The 23,630-nt window shown below is 56.1% G+C and overlaps 1 protein-coding gene across 41 annotated transcripts in view; it reads right to left on the bottom strand.

Moving 5' to 3' along the window:
• MYT1L (myelin transcription factor 1 like) overlaps positions 1–23,630 on the bottom strand; it is a 365,957-nt gene that overhangs the window by 86,315 nt on the left and 256,012 nt on the right. For all 41 annotated transcript variants that reach the window (XM_021087911.1, XM_021087915.1, XM_021087912.1 and 38 more), the window contains one exon: positions 14,741–15,057. In XM_021087911.1, the coding sequence (XP_020943570.1) occupies positions 14,741–15,057 (317 nt within the window). The remainder of the gene's footprint in view (positions 1–14,740; positions 15,058–23,630) is intronic.

Raw genomic sequence — 23,630 nt, 5'->3', positions numbered from 1 at the left:
CCACGGGCCATTTCCAGATACGCTCTCTGTTTCTAGGATTAAATAAACCAGAGCAAGAAGGCTTTTTAAAGTTTATTAATGAGGAGATGAAGCATATGGGTTAGAAGATACCAGCTGACTCAGAGCTAAGTCGTGGAGCCCAAGTGTTTTCTGGATGGACTTGGTGCTGGCTCCTTAGGAAAGGCTTTTGTTGGTGAACAGGTTTGGAAATCAACATATCAATAAGAGAAAACCACATCCTTGCTAGCCCACGCAGGGAGCCAAGGCGTTTGTGAAATCCAACAGCTCTCTGAGCACCAGCCGGTCACATCGGCCCCACAGCAGTCAGAAAGCATCACTAACTGTAGGAAGAGCGTCCCTCTTCTGGATAAGGCCTGGGAATCACTCTCCTTAGAATGAGGACACGTGTCCCCCAAGGGCAGTGAGAGGAAGGAAGACAGAACCCACAAGCCAGTCGGAGGAACTGGGCCTGGTCACCTAACAGCACACGACCCGGCGCGGGTTAGGCTCTCGGCTCTCGGTGCTCGGTGGAGGCGACCCTGCTGTCAGGGACCCTTGAAAATGTGACTTGTAGTCTCCTTTCAGTTTACACACTTTGGTCTTCATAGTCGTGGCTGATCAGAGAAGGGGTGTCTGGACAACCAGGCCACGTGACTGCCACACAAACTGCTCCTTTTTGGTAGCCAGCACCACTGTACCTACCACGAACCCACCACGAGATGAATCCACAAGTTATGGTTTGAAAACAAGGTACGTGGACATGCAATAGCTGGAAGCTTCTGAACATGGACCCAAAGAGTCACGAAGAGTCAGCTGAGATGCAGGCTTTTCACGCTTCCTCCTCACTCTCTTGTGAGACTCGACCTGTCCCCCTGAGGAGCCTGGACGAGGAGGAAGCTCAAGCCAGGGAAGAGGGGCCTGCACCCCCTCATTCGCCTGAACCTCAGTGAGGACCCAGCGTTCATGACGCCTCAGCTCCCCGACCGGCGTGTCAGCCACGTGATTGTAGTTAAGTCTCCAAATTCAGAATCTCGGGATCATCTGCTCTTCATTCGCCCCAATAGGAAGGGGTTTTGATGTGCTTTCTGAGCTCCCCCCATATTCCTTCAGTGTCACACAGAAAGGGGACAGGTCCAGGCTCTTCAGTCATCAGATACCTGTCCGTTCCCAGGTGACCTTCCCTCAAGGGGAGAAAAGGCTTCTTCACAGAGGAGGGGGGCTGGGAGCCAGCTGGGAAGGTCCCGACGCCTGCCGTGTAGTCAGATCGGGATGGAAGTGACCGGGCAGGTTAGACCACGCGGTCCGGCCCGAGCCCGTGCTGCTGCGAGATGCTGTGACCCGGGCCTGGCCCCGAGCTCGGACAGGAACGCCGAGAACCCGGTGCCTGTCAAGACCCCCGGGGGGACGAGCTCTGCGTCCTGGTGGCCGGTCTGGGGGTGGCCCCCGGGGCAGGTGCGGAGGAGGGATCTGGGGCATCCATCGGGGGATGCGGGCGGCGGCTGACCGCGCACCACGTGCTCTCCCTCCTGCGAGGCTGCGGAGCCGTGGGGCGGCGGGCGGCGGGACGAGCACGCGCCGGAGCGAGCACGCGCCGGAGGGCCGTCCTCGCAGGCGAGCGGCGTTTCTCGAGTTACACGTGTTTTCCTCCTTGAAAACACATGTGAAATAAAGTCCCGTCTCAATCACGTGGCCTGGTGGAGGGTCAGGCGGCCAGCCCGTCCCCGGGCGGGTTCTCAGCGTCTGCCTCTCGAATGCACGGCCCCCCACAGAGAACTCTGGGAACCCCAGCCTGGGCTCCGTGCTCCCAGGCAAGGTACCTTCCGGTACGGTTTTGCTGAGCCGAATAACGGAACGGACCCCACGCGGAAGGGGCCGTGGGACTCGGGCCAGGGGTTTTGGTGCCCATTGTCCCCCCCGCCCAGCATTCCGGGCCGGGCCGGCCAGGCCCCGCACTCGCCCGCCCAGTCGCGGGAATAAGGTGGTACTGAGCACCCAACCCGCAGAGACTCGGGGCGCCCGGAGCGGGTCTTCCTGCGGTCATTGTCCAGGAATAGTGTTTGCCCCGAGAAACGGCGCTTCACGGGAGGGCCTGCAGGTCAGGCCTGCACTGCGCATAAAGAGCACGGCCACTCAGATGGAGTTTTAAAGAGAGGGCCAGGGCACCCGAGTTTCCTCTTTGGGCTCTTCGACACGCGTCTCTCCCCCCCGCCCAGCTGTGGGGGTGCAGACAGAGAGGAAGGCCCTGCTGGGGTGCAGCCCCGGGCTCACCTGCTGGAGGGGCTCAGGGCACGGTCACGCCGGGGTGGAGACGAGAGACGCATCCAGCCCCTTGCAGCTGGGCGGCTGGAGCCCAGGCAGCACAGGTGCGGTCCAGGCTCCGCCACGGGCCCCCGCAATGGCTCCTCGCCAAACAGAACCCTTGTTTTCACAGCGATTCGGGGTGTCTTCTGGATTCCTACCTGAGCGCTGTGAAATGCCGTACGTCTAAATTTTATCTGCCCTGGATCGGACTGTTATAAACTATCTAGGCTCAGTAACCGCAATGAGAGAACCAAAAATTTTCTTTACAGAAACAGGCAGGCAGGGCAATTTTTCCCTCCAGCTTCACGACTAGAAGTTGATGCGGTTGGACCTCTGTGGATTGTAACCTTGGGAATATGAGCACTGGTTTGATTTCGTAGCTTGTCTCTAAAAACTATGTCTGAGACACACCTTCTGATTCTTTGAATGTCTAGTCCTGGTTGTGTTACCACAGTTCTTTCTGGCCATTAAAATCGGCTGCAGGCAAGCACACAGACAACCAGTTCAAAAACAAACAAACAAAAACCATAAAAGAACAGAGAACAGCCACTTTCTCAGAGCAGAAATTGCCCTGGGTTTACCAGGTCATGGAAGGTGGGGTCTAAGAGCCCTCCCCGGTTTCTTAAGACATTACTAGGTGTTTCTTTTTGATTACAAAAATATTGAAATTCAGTTTTGACTTGCAAATACAGAAATGCGATAATATATTAGATTCTAGTGAAAAGACGATGGTGTTTTAACAGCTCCTGCAACCACAGGAAAGAAGAAAAAGTGGTGACCATCAAGCAAGCCCCGTGGACAGGGTCCTTGTGCTGAGGACGTGAAATCAGGGAGCACGGGGTGACAGCTCTGGCGTCAGCCTCTGGGCCCCATGAGAGGGAGGCATCACCTACTGTTCTCCTGCAGGTGACAATAGGTTGATGTGCTCTCCAGGTCACCCTGTTGCTGGGTGACAGAGGGGTACGCCACCCTGGGATCCGGGCCAGCTCCACCTCCTTCCGCAGCAGCCAGACCCGCCCCGGCCTCACCGACAAGGCCCTCTGGGCTCCTCCCCACTGGACGTCCCACTCGCATCCATCACAGGCCCCGGCTGCCAGCCACGCGGGGGGCTGTGCAGTGCTCCTGCTCTGAGCTTCCTCTCCCAAGGGGGCCTGCCGAGATCTGAGGTTTAGTTATGGCACCAGCTGTCGGCAGCTGTGTGTGAGATGCCGGCTTACTTGGTCCAGTGCCTGGGGGTCCCGGCTAGAGAGTTTGAGTGCAAGCTGACGGGGAGAAAGGCTTTGGACGTCAAGAACACCCTGGACTGGGTCCAGGGTCGGGGAAAAGGAGGGGAACGGGCAGGTGGAGGGTGGAGGGTCGCGATGCCCAGGCATGAGGCTGGGCAGGAGGACAGACTGACCACGTCCCGTTTCACGGACTCTGGCCCTCTGATGTCACGTGACTCCCGTGGCCCCGTCCCCAAGACCAGACGGAGCTGCGGGGGCTCATCCTGCAGGTGCTGCTTTGAGATGTGGGGTAGCAGAGCCCTTCCCACCCGCCCGGGGCCGTGTCAGAGCCGCCAGCCTCGGACCCGGGGTAGGGGGCAGTGTGGGGCCTGTCACAGCCCTTCCCCCAGCGACCAGCACTGGGGCCCGGCAACCCCCCCCATGAACAGTCGGGGGCTACACTCGGGGACTCCCAGGACCCTCGCAGGCACCCCAGGTCCTCGGGAATGGAAGGGGGTCTGGAAGGCGGTGGACGGGCGGGCGCACGGCCGGGTTCCGGGTTTGCCTCCTCTCTGGATGGTATCACGTTTCCCGATTCATCTTAACCACGTCGCTACCTGCTCTCGGTTTTACGGGGACAGACGATGCCTGTTTATACCTTTTAACAGCAGCTCCCGGTCATCAGAGGCAGCAGGATCCCTGCAGACGTGTGCCCACGACGCTTTCATGGGTGCGTAGCAGGAAGATGGCCACTTTCCCGAGTCGGCCCTTGTCACACGCTTAGGACCGCGGGCTCTCGGTGCTGGGACAAGGCATGGCGGTCATTCAGTCCAGGCTCTCACATGGCACCTCAGCCCAGCTGCCGTCACCAGCCTGGGGGCGGGGACAGGGCAAGCCTGCGTTGTCCTGGGCCCTTAACCCCCTCACCTGGAGCTCCTCCTCTTTCCAAAGCTGGTGACTATTCTGGGGATTATGATGCGGCGTCACCCCAAAGATAAATTATCCAAGAAATGAAATGATCCAAGTTGAGGGGGCTTTCCTCTGCCCCCTATTTATTTAGGGCACTAAGCACGGTCTGGGAAGACAAAGTCCTAGCTAACTGGACGGAAACCTGAGTGTCTGTCTCCACGGCAGGCGGTCCAACAGGAGAACCAAGGTGACAAGCAAGGAAGGCGCCTGACTCGAGGGTGAGGTGCCACGGCTGGGTCCGCGCCAGCCAGGAGGAAACGCTCACGCTGCAGCCAAGCCTGGACAGTGAGACACGGCCTTGGCCACACAGCCCCCGACGACGACGAGACCCTGCTCCAGGGAAGGTGAGGAGGAGGCGGGATTTTGCCAAGAGAAGGTTCCCAGGAAACTGCAGCTCTAGGTGAGCAGCAACCAGGTAGAAGAAGGGATAGTTTTGGCTGAGGTTGTTTAGCTTAGATTCTTTCAGTGGAGATTTTATTCATTTTTATTTTTTAAATTACATATATTTAATGTGCACAATGTGAGTTTTTACACATTGAAGTGTAGTCGATCTCCAGCGTGGTGCCGATCTCTGCTGTCCAGCAAAGCGACCCGGTCACACATTCTTCTCCTCATGTAACTGTCCCTCAGGGTCTGTCCCGGGAGACAGGACAGAGTTCCCTGTGCTGCACAGCAGGACCTCACTGCCCATCCATTCTCAGTGTCACAGTTTGTTTGCATCTACTAACCCCGGACTCCCTGTCCATCCCATTCCCTCCTCCTCCCCCTTGGCAACCACAAGTCTGTTCTCTATGTCGTGGGTCTGTTTCTGTCCTGTAGACAGATTCATTTGTGCCGTATTTTAGATTCCACATATAAGTGATATCATATGGTGTTTGTCTTTCTCTTTCTGACTTACTTCTCTTAGCATGAGACTTGCTGGTTGCATCCATGTTGCTGCAAAAGGCATGAAGTCATTCTTTTTCATGGCTGAGTAGTAGTTCATTGTGTATATGTACCACATCTTCTTAACCCATCCTCTTGTGATATGGATATACACTGGGGAATGGTTACTGCAGTAACACACCCGTCACTGTGTGTGTATAGATGCATAAAATCCCAAGGATAAATTCTCCAAGAAATGAAACATCCAAGTTGAGGGGGCTTTTCTCTGCTTCAGGTAGGAAGGCCTCCTGGTCCTCACTCTTCCTCGGCTGGAGAGAAGGGAGGGGCGGGGGGCGAGCAGGGCAGAGGGCCCGCGGGTCCCTGGCTCGCGGAGCTCCAGGAGCCCAGGGCTTCGTGGGGACACCAAGATCTCTCCTGAATATGCGTCTCCTAAGGGTGGGCCCACTGCTGGACGTCCCCGGTCCTTTGGCCTGGACTCCGAGAGCTTGGGCTTCCTGGGGGGGCGGGGGGGGCCGCCGGCCCGGGGCTCACGGGGCCTCCTCCTCCTCCTTCGAGGATTCACCACCTGGCGTTTGCTCCGTGACGCGGGCAGTCTGATTCTACCTGCACCATTTCCTTCTTCCTCCCGTGGACTGCAGGGCGTTTCCCGCCACAGCCGGCCGCGCGCAGAGGCTCCTGGTGGGGCTGCTTGCGGCACACGCGGCATGTGGACGAGGCACCGGCCCACACGCGATCCTGAGAACTGCGCCCACGGCCACAGTTTTGTCCCCAAGGACGAATAGCGTACCTCCTGCCTCCTGCAGAGCTGTTGAGAACGGGTGGTCGATCCGCCCACGTCTGCCCTGCTGACTGTGCCCGGAGTTTCGGGGTCAGTTCGGGACGGCAGGAGCCCGTGGGCCTGCAGAGGTGGGAGCCCTCCGCCTGCAGTGCTGGGGGTCCTGCTGTGGGGGGGGGGCTCCTTCAAGTCCCCCTGGGGGTCACTACCCCATGACGACCCCGCGGCTCAGATTTGGGACGACAGCCGGCGTCGGGCAGGGAATGTCCTTCATGGCCGAGCCGCCCGCCGCCGCCGCCGCCTGGGGGTCCGACTCCAGGCAGCAGGTGCTTCTTTCTCATGGGGCCTCCTCACCGGGCAGATGACTTTGGCGAGTCACATGCAGTCACCTCAATGCTCTTCCAGCTTTGCTTTCCGAGCTGTGTGTTTCCTCTGCGGCTATTTCTGGGCTTCAGTCTCGTTCCCATTGGCCACACTCGCCTGCTAACCCCCAAGGGGCCAATTCACCGGCCGGGTTTTCTGGGCCCGTGTGTGCAGCTGCCTCTGCCTCCGTCTCTGTAAACCAGACGTTTGGGCGCAGCAGGACCCGCGCTTCGGTCCACGCCGTGAGCGTGCAATAGGCTCCCCATGGTCCACGGGCTCAGGGAGGCGCCCACCCGCAGTGTCCCTGCTGAGATGCTCACAGGCCCTCCACGGCCCCAAGCCTCCACTGTCCCCACCGCGGCCCTCCTTGCCTGGAAGCCTTCTCGGCTGGAGGGGAGCCGCATAGGACAGGCTCTGCACTGCCCACCGTCTGAGGCAGAGCCGCCCTCGAGGTGCAGGGGCCCCGGGCCAGGCAGCTGCTTCAGCTGTAACCTGAGGACCTACCCGCACAGGGGACCGGGCTCTGCCACCTTCCGTTTACTCGGGTAAACACTGGCTTTTCCAGACGCATCCTCCTCAGACTTCAGACTTCAGAATGCCCACTCCTTGGGGAGGACAAGGCATGACACCTCCTACCAGGTGACAGGGCTTCTCATTGGCACAGCTTTGCTCGGCTCGTTCTGACGGGCCTGGGGGGACCAGGAGCCCTGCTTGTTGGTGCACCTGACATCTATTGACGGAGCCCTGCCGGGGCGGAGCGATGCCCAAGGAGGGCCCCCGGCGGGCAGCCCTGGCGTCCCCGTGCCGTTGGCGGGGAAGAAAGGAACAGAAAATAGGCGAAACCTGCGATGGCGGGTGTGACCGGTGCTGTGCGGGGACAGGAGGCCGGACCAGCCCGTCATTTTGGTAGAAAGCCCAGCAAGGCTCCGGGGGAGACAGTCGAGGGGCGAGGGTCCCAGCCCAGGAGGAGGACGCCGCAGGTGCCTGAGGACATGGATTTTCAGCATCCCACAGCTCTCGTTGATGTGAGTTAGATTTCAATTCTATGAACTTACACTTAAGTAAACACGTTTGGCTAGGGGCTCTCGTGTTGGCCAGCACAGGGTCAGCACGGGACAATGAGCGGAGCGAAACTCTGATTTTAACTCTCATAACATATACTGTACACACCCCCCCACACACATACACACATATAAAATTTAGATGCAGAGTTAAACAGCGGATTTTGTATATAGAAGCCACCTTCCACCAGGTCACTGGCCGAGCGGGTAACGGCTCCATGAGTCCTGGGTGCTGCGGCAGTTTTGTGGGCCCTGGGCCTGGTTTGGAGGGTGACACTGGTCCCGAGAGGGAGGCGGGGCTTGTCCGCCTGACGCATCTGCAGGGCAGGAAGGACGCTCAGCCCACAGGGGGCGGATGGTCCCTGCGCCTTTGGTGCCCTGTCTCCGGGGAAGAGCCCGCTGCTCTGGGCTGTGGCCGGGGAGGGCCGCCGCATCTGCCCGGGGCCTCCAGGCTGCATCTGACTCTCCCGTCCCCTGCCCCGTCGGCACGGGTGGAGGTCACGGTCAGGCGTCCTATTTTGCCTGAAGCCAGACCGCACGTGTGTACAGTGCGGCCTCTCAAGCCTGGGGCGTGAGAGGAGGGGGCAGCGGAATCCGGCCGGCAAGCCCACACTGGCCTCACGCCGCCACGTCTGAAAGGGTTACTGGCTTATTGGTTCTGGACGTTGTCCATGTCATAAGCCGAAGCATATGCCTAAAAATCTCCTTTAAGCTAAAGGCGGTAAATTGAAGGAAAAAGTAAGTTTCCCCAAGGATCCGAGCTGCATACGAACTTTTAATGTAGATCTCAGAGCTCTTGCTTAAAGTTTTTATATTAGGGATCTTAATGAACAGAATGTGAATGAAAAAAGTTGCATTTAGTCATTAAGTTTTGAGGCCCCTTCTACTTGCAGAAATTTTAGGTATGTGGTTTATCTAAGTTTGGGACTTAAAAAATAGAACAGTCACTCCCACCGCTGACCCACCCAGACAAGAGCCATCTGAGATCCACAGTTTTCAGACCGAGATGGACTGAAACTCACGAACCCACTGCATCCCTCTCTCCACACACACACAGACACAAGCACGCCGCACAGGCATGCACACTCGCCATGCACACGCATGCACTGGCACACACATCACAGTCACACGCACACATCAAGTACATACATGCACCCACAGAACACAATGCACGCAGAGCACATGGCACACACGCACACACACACAGAGCTCAGAGACCTTTTCAAATTAACTGGAGGACCCGGGACTCCTGACCCGCAGAACGAGGCCGCCTTTGTTACTGCCGATGCTGCCCATCAGATGCGGATAGAGTCTGTGAAAACCTCCACCCGACCGGTCAACAGGACGGTCTGATGGGCGGTTTCAACGAGTATGTTTGATCGGAAGGAAGCGGGCAGCCCTGGCCCCTGCTCTCCTGACCAAGTTCCGTCCCCATCGGACAGAAAAGACCATTCGAAAACACTGCAACTGCCCCTTGGTAACCCGAGTTCAACCATCTTCAAGCTCTGCCAACTTTTGCTCTTGTTTTTAACACAACCCTTTAACGCCTCTGTCTCAGCTTGCGGCTTCTAGTGCCGTGCTCTGCAAAGGAGCACAGCAAGTGTGTTTGCAGGTACACAACCCTCTCTCACGCTATCGTTCATGCTTCTTTGGGGCAAAAAGGAGTGTCTGCACAGTCTCCATGTCCCCGTGGAACCCAGGGCACTTCCCTGGACACAGAAAACACATGCCATGTTTCGAAGGCATCTGTCTTTTAAATCGACACAGCCTTAAAGCACCTGATGTCTCTGCCAGGCTCTGCCTGGGCCTTGGGCTCAGACTCACAGGAGAGCCCGCGTGCGGGCTGGGAGAGGGGAGCTGGCAAAGCCGCCCAAGCGACAGCCGCCCGCCGTGGCCTGTGCTGCTCCCCTGCTCCAGCAGCTCCCTGCCCTACACCTGCACCTGCTCGAAGCGACACAGCAGTGAAGGAAGGGCATGTGTTATTATGCTCATGTCTGGACGGCAGACTCAGGCTAGTGAGGGTAAGACACGCGGCCACTCCAACAGGAAGACACGCCTTCCCGTCTCCAGGCCACACCCCGCCAGCCCAGTACTCGGCACAGAAATTAAATTAAGACAAAGAGACGAGCTGGCAGTCCCTTCACGTGGACCTTGCCGGCAAACTGAATAAAAATGTGTTATGTCTCTTATGCCTGTTATTTCTCGTTACCACGTAAACAAGAATTTCCCTGCTTCATGCATGTTGTTTGCATCTCGAATGTAGACGGCTTTACCTTGTGAGCAAGTTTTGGGCTTTGTATTGAAGAGTCTGAAAGTTCATCCAATACAAGATACAATTGTATTTTATAATTATGCAAAATTAGCTTGTAAGAAGGAAGTTTAATTTTGATCGCAGACTGATACCTAGAAACTCATTCGGGGGTGACAGAGCCACACACTGCAATGTGCTGGGAAACGAAACTTCCTGAGACAGCGCTTCCACGGCTGTCGGGAGAGAGGGGTTCGAAGCTGATCGGAAGCATCCTACTTTCTTCCCACTGGGCACAGCTGCGACCTCGTGCAGGGAACACATCTTTGCTTCTGTGCTGGCCTCACAGCTCGGTGCTTTTTCTGCTGACTGCAGGACCAGGCGAGCGGCTACGTCTGATTTTCGCAGTCTGTCCACGTGGCGACTCATCAGGGACGCTTCCTGAGAACGTCGCGAGAGCATAATTGGCTCATCAGTGCAAGCAGCGCATCGAGAGGGGTTGGGGGGCATGAGGCCACGGTGCAGACCCTCCCTCATTCTGTCTTGTCTTAGGGAAATTCAAGCCCACCGACCGCCAATTCTCAGGGTGCTTTAGTAACGCAGACCCTGGGGCATCACCTTGTGTGAAAGAAAAAGCACCCTGGAAACTTGGCCGTTAAAAGGGGGCTGTTTCTCCAAGGAGAGTCCGCACAGGTAGGCTTCGTCTTGGGCTCCTTGCAAGGCGAGGCGGCTTTCTGCAGAGAAAGCGCACTGTGTGGGGCCTGCTGGCTGGTGAAGGGGATGCAAACAGCCCAGGAAGGAATGTGACAGCGCTGACCACACGCGCCAGGAGTGGGTCGGCGGCTGGGAGGAGCGGGGTGCTGCCCTGCGCCGACCGGGGCAGGCTGGACGCCACCCCACGCCTGCCACTGCCTCTGCTCGGCGGGCCCGCCCGGCAGAGCGGTCCTCGTCCCCTGTCTGTTCTCCTGCGACTGGTGACACTCTCCCTCAAACCACCAGCTCCTCCTCAGGTGTCAGCTTCTAGGATGCACCGAACATCTCCGGCTAATTCACACGTAGAACAATGTGAAGCCAGAAAAGCTTCAGAGAAGGAAAAGGTTTGCATTTTACCTATTTTAACCCAACGGTAAGTGAACTGTCTTCAAAGCTGAATTGTCAAGAAAGCCCCAAGATTCAACAAAGAGTAGCAAAGAAAGGACATTACATAGGTGCAAGTCTATTTCAGAAAGGGGATATACTAAGAAATAGTTAGGTGTTACGGCGGTGTCTGCGCTCATCCGGACAGCAAATTGCTGCATTCTTAACAGGGAATTTTCTTTCCTGTGGGTGGGAAGATACACTATATACTCGGAAGGGGTACACACACACCTCTCATACCCGTGGATATGTGTGTGTACCTCTTTTGAGTGGGCTGTAGTATGAGAATGAACTGGAATTCACCAGGCATTCAATAACCATCTAATCTATAATTCTCAACTCACAAGGTAAAAGGTACTATATTCGGACACTGTCTGCGCTTAGATTTGCTAAGAAAGAGGCACAGTCCCGCGGGAGAGAATCCGCTGACGGCCTCGTGGACCGGTGGTCACCAAGAGGGTCCACCGGGGGCGGCGAGACCGACCTCAGGACGCGAACCCATTCACCAGACACAGGAAGTCCCTCCCTGGTTTGCAGATATGGCCACAAACACACTCCGTGCGGAACGTCCTGGCCTTCACTGCGGTTCTCATGCTTGACGTGGCTCTGGGAGTGGACGCTCACACCAGCTGACGGTGACCTGGCACTAACCTTAGTCCTGAGTGAAAATAAAAGGCAGCTGTGGAGGACACGGAATCAGGAGGTGGACAGACACTGCCTTCCAAAGCCCGACTGCTCTAAACCACACGGCCGGGAGTTCGATGATCGGAAGTGAAAGCTTCCTCAGCAAAGCGACGTATCCTTGGATCTAGACCTTCCCGAAGGGTCCTGACCCCGGGGTTATGAAAGACCTGCTGTATAACCCACCTGGCACACCTTCACTGATACCGGATAACTGGGGGCTGGGAACACCTGCTCACGGGGCTCCTCCAGTGGAGACTTTGTATAACAGAAAAGCCTGGTGGAACTGACTCTGGAAGTCGGGTGTCGGAGGCGACTTCTTAGGAGGGATGGTTCTGTTCGATCTGGAAATCGAGCAGGCCTTTGGCACCTGCCTGCACTGACCTTAGAGTGAGCAGAACCACACTGGAGGGTCCATCACACGGGCCATCTTTGATCTAAATGACTCCTGGGGACTTAGGATTTGCAAGAGAGATGATCTAAGCGAGAGTAAATTATTACACTTTACTGCCGAAAATATTTGGTGAAATGGACCTATTTGTCCTATTAACAGAAGGGGTAGCCTAGTGATCCATCCATGCTCACCATGGCTGAACCTCTCTTCACTAGGTCCAGCTGATTCCTTTAGAGGTCACATGACAGGTGATTCCAGAAGGTGTTTAGCAGGGGAATCCAGAGCTGGATATGAATTCTGAAACCAGGAACCAGCCTGTGGTCGTTTCTCTTCCCACAGGGCATTTTCTTTCCGGAATCAGCCTCCTTGTGTGCCTCTGATTTGGGCTCAACATTTGCTGAACACAGAATGCTGGTCACCATGCTGAGCTGAGCAGGTCATGTAATTAGACATTCCGAGGCGGATGTTATAATTACGCAATTGTTTCCTGGTCCTATCATGCATCCATTGATTACGCCCATTTACTTGGATTCTTCTAGAAAAATCTCTTTAGCTTTGATTTGCTCTCTCACTTTTTAAATCAATTCTGTTCAAGTGTTCAGAGTAAACAAACCCAGTAAGTCACATTCTAAAGCTGCTTCGATAAAGCTCTTACCACTTTTCCAAAATATGTCACCTTGTACTTTTAAAATTATTTAAAATATGACCCAAAGTAAACTAAAATTGAAAGTTTAAGCCCAGCAAAAGGAGAGCAGGACCTAAAATTTGGCTGAGGCGCTTGGTGAAATGATGCATATTTGCAAATCTCTCCCACCGTAATCCATCACGCACACAAACACCCACAACTTCAAATATTAATGGCCACTGCTTCCCAAACATAGAACGAGAAAATAAAAGCACGATATTTAGTGCCATCTTCATAACAAGCCATGGGTAAGTTACAGATCATTAATCAGCCTCAACAGCAAATGATTTCACCCAGAACTACACGCACTTAACACAGTGTCCAGAAATAATGTGCCGAAAGGCTCTGCTCTCCAACCTTCCACCTATTTCACTACCCAGAACTGTTAATTCTCAGCATGGAAGTCCTGTCCTCTCACCAGTGACACGGGGACATCACTCCCACAGTTTGCTTGGTAGAACACGTGCTGCCTCTGTTGGCTCACCAGGAGCTATGACACCACGGCAAGAAAGAGATTCTGGGGAGACCACATTTTAATCATGAAGCTTATGTGCATGTGTGTGTGCACTTGCGTGTGCAAACGTGTGTATAGATACATTTGTATTATCACGTGCGTGTGCGTGTGTGTGAATGTATTATCACATATGTGCGTGCATGTGTGTGAACGTGTGTACAGACACAATGGCATTATCACGTGAGTGTGTGTGTGTAGAGACACATTTTGTATTACTGTGTGTGTGTGTGTGAACATTTGTATTATCACATGTGTGCATGTACATGTAAACGTGTGTACAGACGCATTTGTATTATCACGTGTGTGCGTGCAGGTGTGTAAACGTGTACAGACACACTTGTATCATCACGTGCGTAAACGTGTGTAAGACACATGTCTTCTCACCCACAGGTGTGCAAGTGCGTGTAAGCGTGTGCGTAGACGCATTTGCCTCACCTGCGTCAGTGTAAGCAGCCAGGTGTTCTCCGAGCGACCGTACCCCACTCTAAGCCCCAGACGAGCCATGCGTCGGGCCTCCCGGACCACGCAGCGCGCGTTCATATCCCCCCCCGCCCCCCCGCCCCGTCCGCCCGGTGAGCAGGAACCAACTCGCACCAGACCTAAGAGCAGGCTCCGCCCGCGGCGGAAAGCCCTGTTCGGTGTGCTGCGCAATCAGCCTTTCTCGGAATTCAGACCGGAGAGGAGGAGCTGTGCGCTCCAGTGAGAAGAGTAAGGACAAATCGTCCCTTTCTGGTCACACCCGGTTTGCACCTCCCTGGGCAAACTCTGAGCCAGGACAACAACTCAACGCCTCAGAAACCCCACTTCTTTCTAGAGAAGAAACGACTTCCTGAAAGGATTGGCTTTTACGCCCCGTTTTTGAGTCTGATGCTCAGAGGAAGCTGGAGAGAGAAGCAGAATCATCTTCAACGCGTTGCCTCCAACCAGCCGCCACCCGGCGCGTCTCCGTCGCCTGCCTCACCCGCAACAGCACGGCTCAGACACGTGGCCCTCGGTCCTGGAGGGAGACCGCGGTCGGGTCCCGGCAGCGGGCCCCCCCCTTCCGATCCCTGGCGGTCGCTGCAGCGGGGCCACAGAACCTACCACGGCAGCTCACGTGCCGGGGTCAGCCGCGCTTCTGACTCCTGGGGCGGCACGTGGCCACACCGTCCCAGTGCATGGCCACCCGTGTGGTCAGTGCCAGGATCTCGTGGCACCTGAGGAAATGCAAACCTAAGGCCAGGCTTGCTAGCCTCACCTCTGAGAAAAGGTCTAAGCCGAACAAACGTGCGCACCAGGCATGTTTCGGCGAGTCTTTGGGGTGCCCGGTCTGCCTTACACTCGAGCGAGACCCCCTCTAAGGGCCAGGGGGTGACTGAGGGGACTCTAAGAGGAACGTGAGACCCAGAGACGGCTGCGCTCCCCAGCGGGGCCCGGGCCGCCCTCGCCCGTCACTCGCCGCTGTCGTGAGCACCAAGACCGGCCAGGCTCCTGGGCCCGGGCCTGGCTCCGCCCCCGGTCCCCTCGAATCCGTCAGGGTTACCGTTCTCCTCGTCCTCGTCCTCGTCGTCCTCATCCTCGTCCTCGTCCTCCACCTCCTCGCCGTCCTCGTCCTCGTCCTCGTCCTCCACCTCCTCCTCCTCCTCCTCCCGCTCGGCCTCCTCGTCCTCCTCGTCTTCCGAGTCCTCGTCCTCCTCGTCCTCCTCCTTCTCGTCCCCGTCCTCCGAGCCGTCGCTGTCATAGCAGTCCTCCGCCGACGAGCTGTCCGCTTTCACGGCGAACGGTTTTCGCTTGGGAGCAGGTTCCTGGGGCTGTTTGTCCTGCGTTTTCCTTTTCTTGGCCAAGGGGCAGCCGTATACGCTGTCGGAAGAGAGAGAAGGTCTGCATTACAGCCTGTGAGGGTCAGAGCAGCAGGGGCCCCGGAAGAAGAGGCTGAGGCTCAGCACACAATGCGAGCGCACGTGCGCGCCCACGTGTGTGCCGGCACCTGTCCTCGGAGCACGTTACACAGGAGCGCAGCTGCTGTCTGTCTAGCTGCGGCTAAGACTCTGTCTCTTCTCCCGGTCCCTTGTCACTACCACCCGCGTGATCTCACGGGGCCACTAACCACGTCCCGGAGGACGGCTTACAAAGCTCAACATCGAGCCGTCAACAAGCTCCCCCCCATCCTCCCAGATGCCTGCTGGGTGTCATGCACGTTTAAAACGAGGGCTGGTTCATGCACATACTATAGTAACGCACACACGCCTGTGGAACCACAAAGATACACATGTTGTGAAAAGCTGCGGGTCGATTTGGATTTGTACAGTCTTGAGCTAAAATCACATCTGTGGGCAGACGACCCACTGGGAGAGCACGGACCACAAACGCCTGCTGATGGCAGCAAGTGTCCAACTCAACCTCTCCCGAACGCGCCAGTCCTGCCCCAGCAACACGGAATCTGCCTGGTGCGTTTGGCAGCCAGCACGAATCATGCTGAAATTGGCCTCAAATTGAGTGAGACCTTTACAGCAGGAGCTCATAACCTTCCCGTGAGAAAGGGCAGGTTTCCAAAGCTTTGCTGCGAATTAGAATTCCTTTCTTCCTGGAAATCCTATGCACACACTGCAAGGAATGGGGAACACGCCACATGGGAAAACGCTGCGGGCAGCTCCTCCATTCGTCTAAAACAAGACTACGAACTCCACCACTAGTGGAACACTCTGGAAGGGACGCCCGCAGACTATCACTGGCTCACCTGGGAAGGGTGAGCCCCCATCCAGCGCCTATTTCGGGGGAGCCTGCTCTGTGCTGGACTCTGCTGAGCAGGAGATTCAGAGGTGAAAGGCACACACCCACACTGCCAGTCACTATGGTCCAATGGAGACTCAGACATGCCTGTAATTCTGCTTCAGAACCTCTGGTCACCATTTTCCACGGGGCATCAAGTACCCAAGGAGTCATGAGCTCTCATCAGGTAGGTGTGGAGTCATGGGATCTCACCAAGTAACCAGGGAGTCATGGATGCTCATCAAATACCTGGAAGTCACGGGTGCTCATCAAGCACCTGATGAGTCATGGGCTCTCATCAAGTACCTGGGGACTCAGGGATGCCCATCAGGTACCTGGGGAGTCATGGGTGCTCATCAAGTAACCAGGGGAGTCATACTCCAAAAATAGATACTGAATGAACAGGCATTGGTTACTATGTCATAAAAGAGGGGCTTGGCTGGCAGTCAAGGGAGCGTGGGCTCCCCAGGAAAGGCTGTGCAGGAGGTGGGCTGGAAAGAGACGCGCAGGGCCCTGGAGGAAACGCGGAGAGCCCTGCCGGCTCTGAACAGCCTTGCGGGCTGACTGTGGGACTCTGGAGCTTTACGCAGGGACCTGGGAGTTATCTGAGCTCTTTCAGGCCATCCGTGATGCAACCAAACCTGCATGTTGGGAAGGGGACGGCAAGGGTGTGGGAAGGACCCATCAGTGGGCCCAAGAGAATGGGGACGGGGCCCAAGGCAGGAGGGCCTCCTCCCTGTGAAACAGGCGGCAGTGGGTCTCCCACCTCTCAAATGTTCTCGTCTCTTAAAGATGCACCAATCAAAACAAGAGTAATAGTTATTACGGTCAGAAAATAACAAAGAAAACAAATATTGGCCTACAGAGAATTTCTTATAGGAGATAAATGGATATCTGAGATTTCTTTCACGCGAACGTCTACAAGGATTTGGGGGACTCTGAGTCCGTCATCTCGGACAAACAATCCACGGTGTTGCCGAATGGCACCTCCCCTCACCGCCACCCCTGGCAGCTCGTCAAGTCCAGCTCCTACCAGCCAGCCTTCCAGAGACAGGGTCCTGGGTCTGGGTGCCAAGTGCTCACTCTGCATTTATACGAATCAACCAGCAGGTGTGAGGCTTGCTCCTCCCATTCTTCCCGACTCTGCCGTGACCTTGCAGGCCGAGAGGAGTATCGGTGCCTGCCCATCCCCCCTCTTCTCTCGGTCCATCCACACTGTGCTGGGTGGTCTGCTCTGTGTCAAAGCCACATGTGCCCCAGGCACCCAGGCTGCTTCCACCATCAGATGCTGGAAGTGATGCGAAACCAGGTGGCTCCGTGCGTCTCAGGACCGTTACTCAGAAGGCCCCGGCCCCGCCGGCGGTGGGAGCCTCTGCAGAAGGTGCAGACCCTGCCCTGGGCGGGGTTCTTGGCCCTTCCTTACGCTCGGCTGCCCCAGGGCTCGAGACGGCTCGCGTGTCACTCGGCCCTTCCACGGTCGGGCTGCAAGGTCAGGGCGGGAGAACGGAGCTACCTTCTCGCTCTGTCTGGGTTGGTTTCACTCCTTGGCCTACACTGCTGTAACCTATTTGGATTCCTTTTTCCCCCGGCCTTTTTGGAATTAGCTGGCCTCAAACTTGCAGCGTCTTCTGCCAGTTCCCACGGTTTGATGCTCAGGCTTTTGTGGGCGGCCACTGCGGGAAACTGCAAATACCACTGCCCTCCAACATTAAACGGATGTGTCCTGTGCCTCCTCCAGCTGCCCCACGCCCACCAACGGCAGGTGCCTGGTATCTACTGTAGCCAGGACGACCGGATTCAAGCCCACAGGACAGACGTCACTCTACTTGCGTCAAACAGCACCTGGATGGAGGTCGCGCCCGGAAGACAGGTGCCTCATGGTCTATGAAACCCAGTGTTGGGAATATTTCAAAGTGGAGCCTTGGGAGGCAGTTCCAGGACGGGCGCTGCCGAGTACGGCTCCTCCTCAAACCAGAGGTGCGCCCATCGCGTCTGTGCCGGGGTGGCCGGCAGGACAGAATCTGCACCCCTGAGGTGCACTCTCTTCTACCTGGCAGGGGAGGTTGGTCCAGACTCTGGAAAAGCCAGCCTGCCTCCCAGCTGCCGCCTCACCCGGACTCATCTGGGCTCACGTCAACAGAAATCCTAGAAAATGCCAGAACCACAGTTCTGGAATGTCCCTGGAATGACAGAGCAAAGCTGGGGATCAGGTGCCAAGGTGAAACCCCAGGTGGAGGACTTGGCAGGTGCCAGCGCGGGCCCTTCAGCCTCATCTCCCACCCCTGGGAGGGTCCAGGCTCCACTGCCCACGGTGGCTGATGGAACCTTGTGTGTGACGGTCGCTCAGTAAGTATTTGCTGAATGGACAAACTACAGTTTTTCCCATTTAATAAAAGTGGAAGCACTTATCATATCCTAGCGTAATTATGGGTTGACATACTGTCTTTCTTCTTCACGAGATTGAGAAGCTGGCTTGTGTTTCGTGGATCACTCTATTTTTAGAGCTTCAACCTCCAGTACAGGAGCCACTAGTCATATGTAGCTACTTACAAAATTAAAGAAGATTTTAGGCAGTTCCCTCGTGGTGCAGCAGGTTAAGGATCTGGCGTTCTCACTGCACTGGCTCAGGTCCCTGCTGGGGCGTGGGTTCCATCCCTGACCCAGGAACTTCCATAGGCTGCAGGCACGGCCAAAAAAAATTAAAGAAGATTTTAACCTTAATTCCTCAGAGGCGCCAGTCCCATTTCAATGGCCTCTGCGGCTAGTGGCTGCCACACTGGACACAGGCGCTCAATAAATAGCGCCGAGTGAGGCATCTGGAGCAGGCTCCAGAGGGAGGAGGGCCTGGGTGCCTCAGATTCCCGAAGTGGGACTTCCAGAAGGCCCAGTCTTCTGGCCGCCAGGGAGCGTGCCCTGGCGACGCCAGCAGAACCAGACGTGGCCGTCCCAGAGGACCGGGTCCTGCCGGGAGAAAGCCTCCCCTGACCCAGCGCACCAGCCGCTCCCAGCAGGGCCCGGCGGCTGTGCTGCCGCCTCTGCCCACCCCGAGCTGGGCCGCCCGCCGGAGGCCAGGAAAGGCCGGTGGGCTGTGACGGGCTGCTCCCAGGTCCCCATCGCTGGGGAGCTGCCGAACGCGCACTGTGCGTCTTCCCACCGCGGACCCTTGAGAGCGTTCGCGGGTCTGGTGACCTGTAAGATCACGCGGTGCATGTTTCACCCGTGCTCGAGTGACTTAAAGTGACCAACGGCCGCGCCCTCAGCTCCAGGCGCCTCCAGGCGGTGAGATGCCACGGCCTTCCTCTGGTCCGGTGGGTCCCTTGGCACGTCTTTTGGTTGCTGGAGCTTTTACAGTCTTTCTGGTGTTAACTTGATTTAAACAACCCTTAGTCTTTTGTACCGGGCTTGTCTGGAAAACTGGTTGTGTGCTGTGGAGCCCCTGCAGCAAACACGTGTACATGAGACAGTGCGTGTTGCAGCTGCTCAGTGCCAGCTGCACTGTCATCTTCAGTGTTTCTCACGGTGGACGTTTTCGCTTCCCCAATTCCTTTCTTTCAGCCGCGCCTGCAGCCTTCCCGGGTCATTCTGGGTCAGGGATCAAAGCCAAGCCATAGCAGTGACAGTGCCGGATCCTTAACCGCTAGGCCGCCGGGGAACTCCTCGCTTCTCCAATTGTAATAAGAACAAGAGGCAGTCTCAGAAGCTGAAAAACACATTTGGCAGAGACGCCCCACCTGCTGAGGGTGCTGTTCGTGGAGCAGCTGCCCGTGGAGCAGAAGCGCCACGGTCATTCTGAGGCCCACAGGGGTGCTGCTGGTGACTTCTCTCCTGCGGTGCCTGAATAGCCTCGGCCGTGAGAAGGGCAAATCCTTGGAATCACAGGGTTTGAACCCGACGCTGGAGTCCGAGCTCTACTGTGGGCTTGGCCAACGCCAACACCCTGGGAAGACACTCACTCCGTCCCTGTCCCTGCTGTCCCCTGGAACCTTTAGAGACCGGGAGCCATGAAGCCCTGTGACGACCTGTGAGGCAGGGTCTATCAAAACCCCCACTCCCAGAGCGGAGATTCTGCGTTACTTGCTGAAAATCTCAAGGCCGAGTAACACCAAACGGTATTGGAAAGCCCGTTTCCCCGTCTTGGTTTTGCCCCCGCTGAAGAGGCAGAAACACCGCCTTAGGGCGGGGTGGCCAGAACACGGCACACGTGCTTCCTGGTGCCAATCCCGGGGGGGCAGGCCGGCCACGCGCGCTGCTGAGCGAATGGACAGCAGGCGGCCAGGCCCGAGCAGAGCCTGCGAACAGCTTCCGAGCGACGTCAGCACAAAAGCGACTCTTTAGGAACTGAAACTTGCTCAGGATCACACAGCGACTTAACGGAAACGATTCCTACCAGCCTCAACTTCCTCCATCTGTAAGATGGACCAGCAATACCTATCTCAGACTTCTAACGAAAAACATTAAAAATACATAAAGTGCTTCTGACCAGCGTGGGGGGTGCTGCGGAAGCCCCAGCGCTCTTTTCCTCACTTTCTCCCCCTTCCTGTCTGACTCCCAACTGACATCCTTTCTCACAGCTGCGCTTTTAGAGGGTTATTCCTACATGTCTTCAAAATACACAAAGGCATTTAAAAGTACCTTAGAAGCAATTTAATTCACTCAATTATTAAATTAAACAGCTAGCATTCCAGACACTTTCCTGTATCTTTTCAGAAACACATATATTAGTAAAACAAATGCAGTTTGACCTGCATTTTGAAGTATTTCTTTAATTTTGCTCTTTGATTCTCTGTAGGGGGTTGTAAACGAGAGTCAAGGTGATTTGAGAAGTATATTATCTTTAAGCTAAACGTCACATAACTGTTCTGGGCATCGTAAGATGTTCGGTGAACAATTTTGTTGTTGTTGTCTTTTTATCTCTTTAGGGCTACACCTGCGGCATATGGAGTCTAATTGGAGCTGTGGCCGCCAGCCTGTGTCACAGCCACAGCAACACCAGACCCAAGCTGCGTCTGCGACCTACACCACAGCCACAGCAACAAAGGATCCAAGCCACGTCTGTGACCTACACCGCAGCTCATGGCAACGCCGGATCCTTAACCCACTGAGTGAGGCCAGGGATTGAACCTGCAACCTCATGGCTCCTAGTCAGGTTCGTTTCCACGGCGCCATGTCGGGAACTCCTGAGATGAACAATTTTTATTAACTTGACTCTGCTGCGGACTTTTCTGTGTGCCTTTCACGACTTGAACCCAGCTCCCCACTGGGTTCAAGCCTCTTCGGCCTTGGGGCGGCATCTGGCCTACCCGTGGCCTCCGCCCCCTCCATGGGAAGGCCCCTCCCTGGGCCGGGTCTCTGCGTCTTGGATGCGGGGTCCCCCCTCCTGGGTCATCTGTGTCGGGGGGAGTTCACCCTCCGGAGCTTGCTGAGGAAGGGCACCGAGGGACATCGGGGACCCGACTTCAGGGCCCCGAGCCCCCGTCCCGCTCGGTGGATGGACGCCGTAGGTAGCGCCAGCGCTGAGTGTCTCCCCAGGACTTAGTTTCTCCTTTGGGTTCTGGTTCCTGGTTGTCGTGTCAAAAACTGCGACACTAGTATGATTTTTGACCGTTTGCGTGAAATCAGCTGTTTCCTCCTCCTCCTCACTGAAGCCCGTGGGATCCTTGTCTGCAGCTTGGACCCCCACGGCTCTCTGGGGGGCTGTGTCCCCCACACAGTGCCGGGCACCTGACGGGCTGCATTGACCTGCAGAGGTGGGTCAGGGCAATGTTTTGAATTGCGTCTGGCACTGTTTTCTTTTTGCCATCTCTCCTCTCTTGTCTGGATCTCTGTCATTTGGATACTGTGTTTCTGGGCAGGCTCTTTCATTGTCTTATCATTTTTTTCTCCTATTTTCCCCTATAATTTTCACCTTCAAACTGGGAGATTTCTTCAACTTTATCCTCAATCTTTCTTGGAGCCTTTTCTCTCTCCTTTTCTTCTTCTGACTTTTTTTTTTTTTTTTTTTTTTTTTTTTTTTTTTTTTTTTTGCTTTTTTAGGGCCATGTCTGTGGCATATGGAGGTTTCCAGGCTAGGGGTTGAATCGGACCTGAAGCTGCCGGCCTACACCACAGCCACAACCATAGCAACAGCAACACAGGACCCAAGCCGTGTCTGCGACCTACACCATAGCTCAGGGCAACGCCAGATCCTTAACCCACTGAGCAAGGCCAGGGATCGAACCCACAACCTCTTGGTTCCTAGTCGGATTCGTTAACCACTGAGCCATGATGGGAACTCCCAGTCTCAAAATCTTTAAAAGGCTTCTCTGCACATCAGCTCTGTCTCTTCAGGGTGTTTCTTCTCTTCACTGTTTTCGTCATGGAGGCATGACCTTGGCCGTTCCCTCCCCACACGGGGAGACTCACCGAGTTGCCTGTGAGCCTCAGGCACAAGGACCTGCAGGGCTGCTTTGCAGGGAACACACGTGAAGCCTGTGCTTTCCCTCCTGATGGACCCACAGAGAAGGCTCTTTCAAGCTCCCAGTGGGTGGGGGTGGGGCTGCCGTCCTGGCGGACAACACGCTCCAAATCCAGTGTGGGAGACACCCCAGGCTCTCAGGCTTCCAGACGCAGAGAGGCCCTACCTGCCCAGGGACTCCAGCAGTAAACTCTGTGCTCTGTCCTCTCTGGAGAACCACTCGAAGCTCACTAGTCTCTAGGCTGCGAGCGGCTTGGTTCGTCTGGCTCCTGCGGCAGAGGCAGAGCGGGGGACGGCACCTGCGAGCCACACACACGTAAAGCCTCCCCGTTTGCAGACTTGTGGTCGCCACCCCTTCAGAATTCCCACCAGGTCCCACAGTGGCGTCACCTGCCCCTTAGAGCCGGCTGTTGTTGGGGCAGGGGTTCTGCTGGGCCCCACAGCATACAGCTCTCTCCTTTCCAGCGTCTGACATTTGGGGGCTGCTCCCCAGGGTCCTTCGGCCCTTAAGGACCAGACTTCTCGCTGTCATCTTGGTTAGGTCTGCAAGGCACGCTGGCGAGGAAGGGTGTTCCTGTATCTTGAAGCCTGGCATCAGCTATTTACTTTCTAAGAACTTGAACAACGCGGCTCTGTCCTTCCTGGAACTGCGGATGCCACCACATGCCCACGCTTGCCCTGCCCGTGGTGACCCGCCCTACAGTTCTGTGCTCACGCATCGCTGTCCTGGCCCGGAACGACCCCAGACCCACCCTTTGGGACCAGCTCAAGCCCTTCCTCCCGATCGATCAGCCTGGAATTCAGGGTCTGCGGCCTTTAAGAACTCTGCACCACGAAACACTACCTTATACTGTTCCCGACTGTTCCAGGGCTTATCGAGCATCTCATTTTATCGGTTTCCACCCCTCTTGAGGCATCTGCCGTGTCATTAACCCGCCTAACCCCAGGAAGGAGCGTGTGTCCTACTGACGGATGGTACTGACGATTCTGCTGTGAGCCTGTGGTCTTCAGTCTGGTTCCAGCACAGGGCTTCCCGTCAAACGCCGGCCACCTCCCTTCCACCTGCAGAGCAGCATTTACGGCACCTGCCACTAGAAGCCAGAGACGGAGCATGTGGAGAGAAGGACCCCAGCAGCCGACCTGCTCCTTGCCAGTGAGACTGACAAATTCAGCTGCCCGAGAACTTCACTTTGACTCTTCCTATCTGAGC

The sequence above is a fragment of the Sus scrofa genome, chromosome 3 (genome assembly GCF_000003025.6).
Source record: "Sus scrofa isolate TJ Tabasco breed Duroc chromosome 3, Sscrofa11.1, whole genome shotgun sequence".
NCBI classification, from domain to species: domain Eukaryota; kingdom Metazoa; phylum Chordata; class Mammalia; order Artiodactyla; family Suidae; genus Sus; species Sus scrofa.
This window is presented reverse-complemented; position numbering and strand designations above follow the sequence as displayed.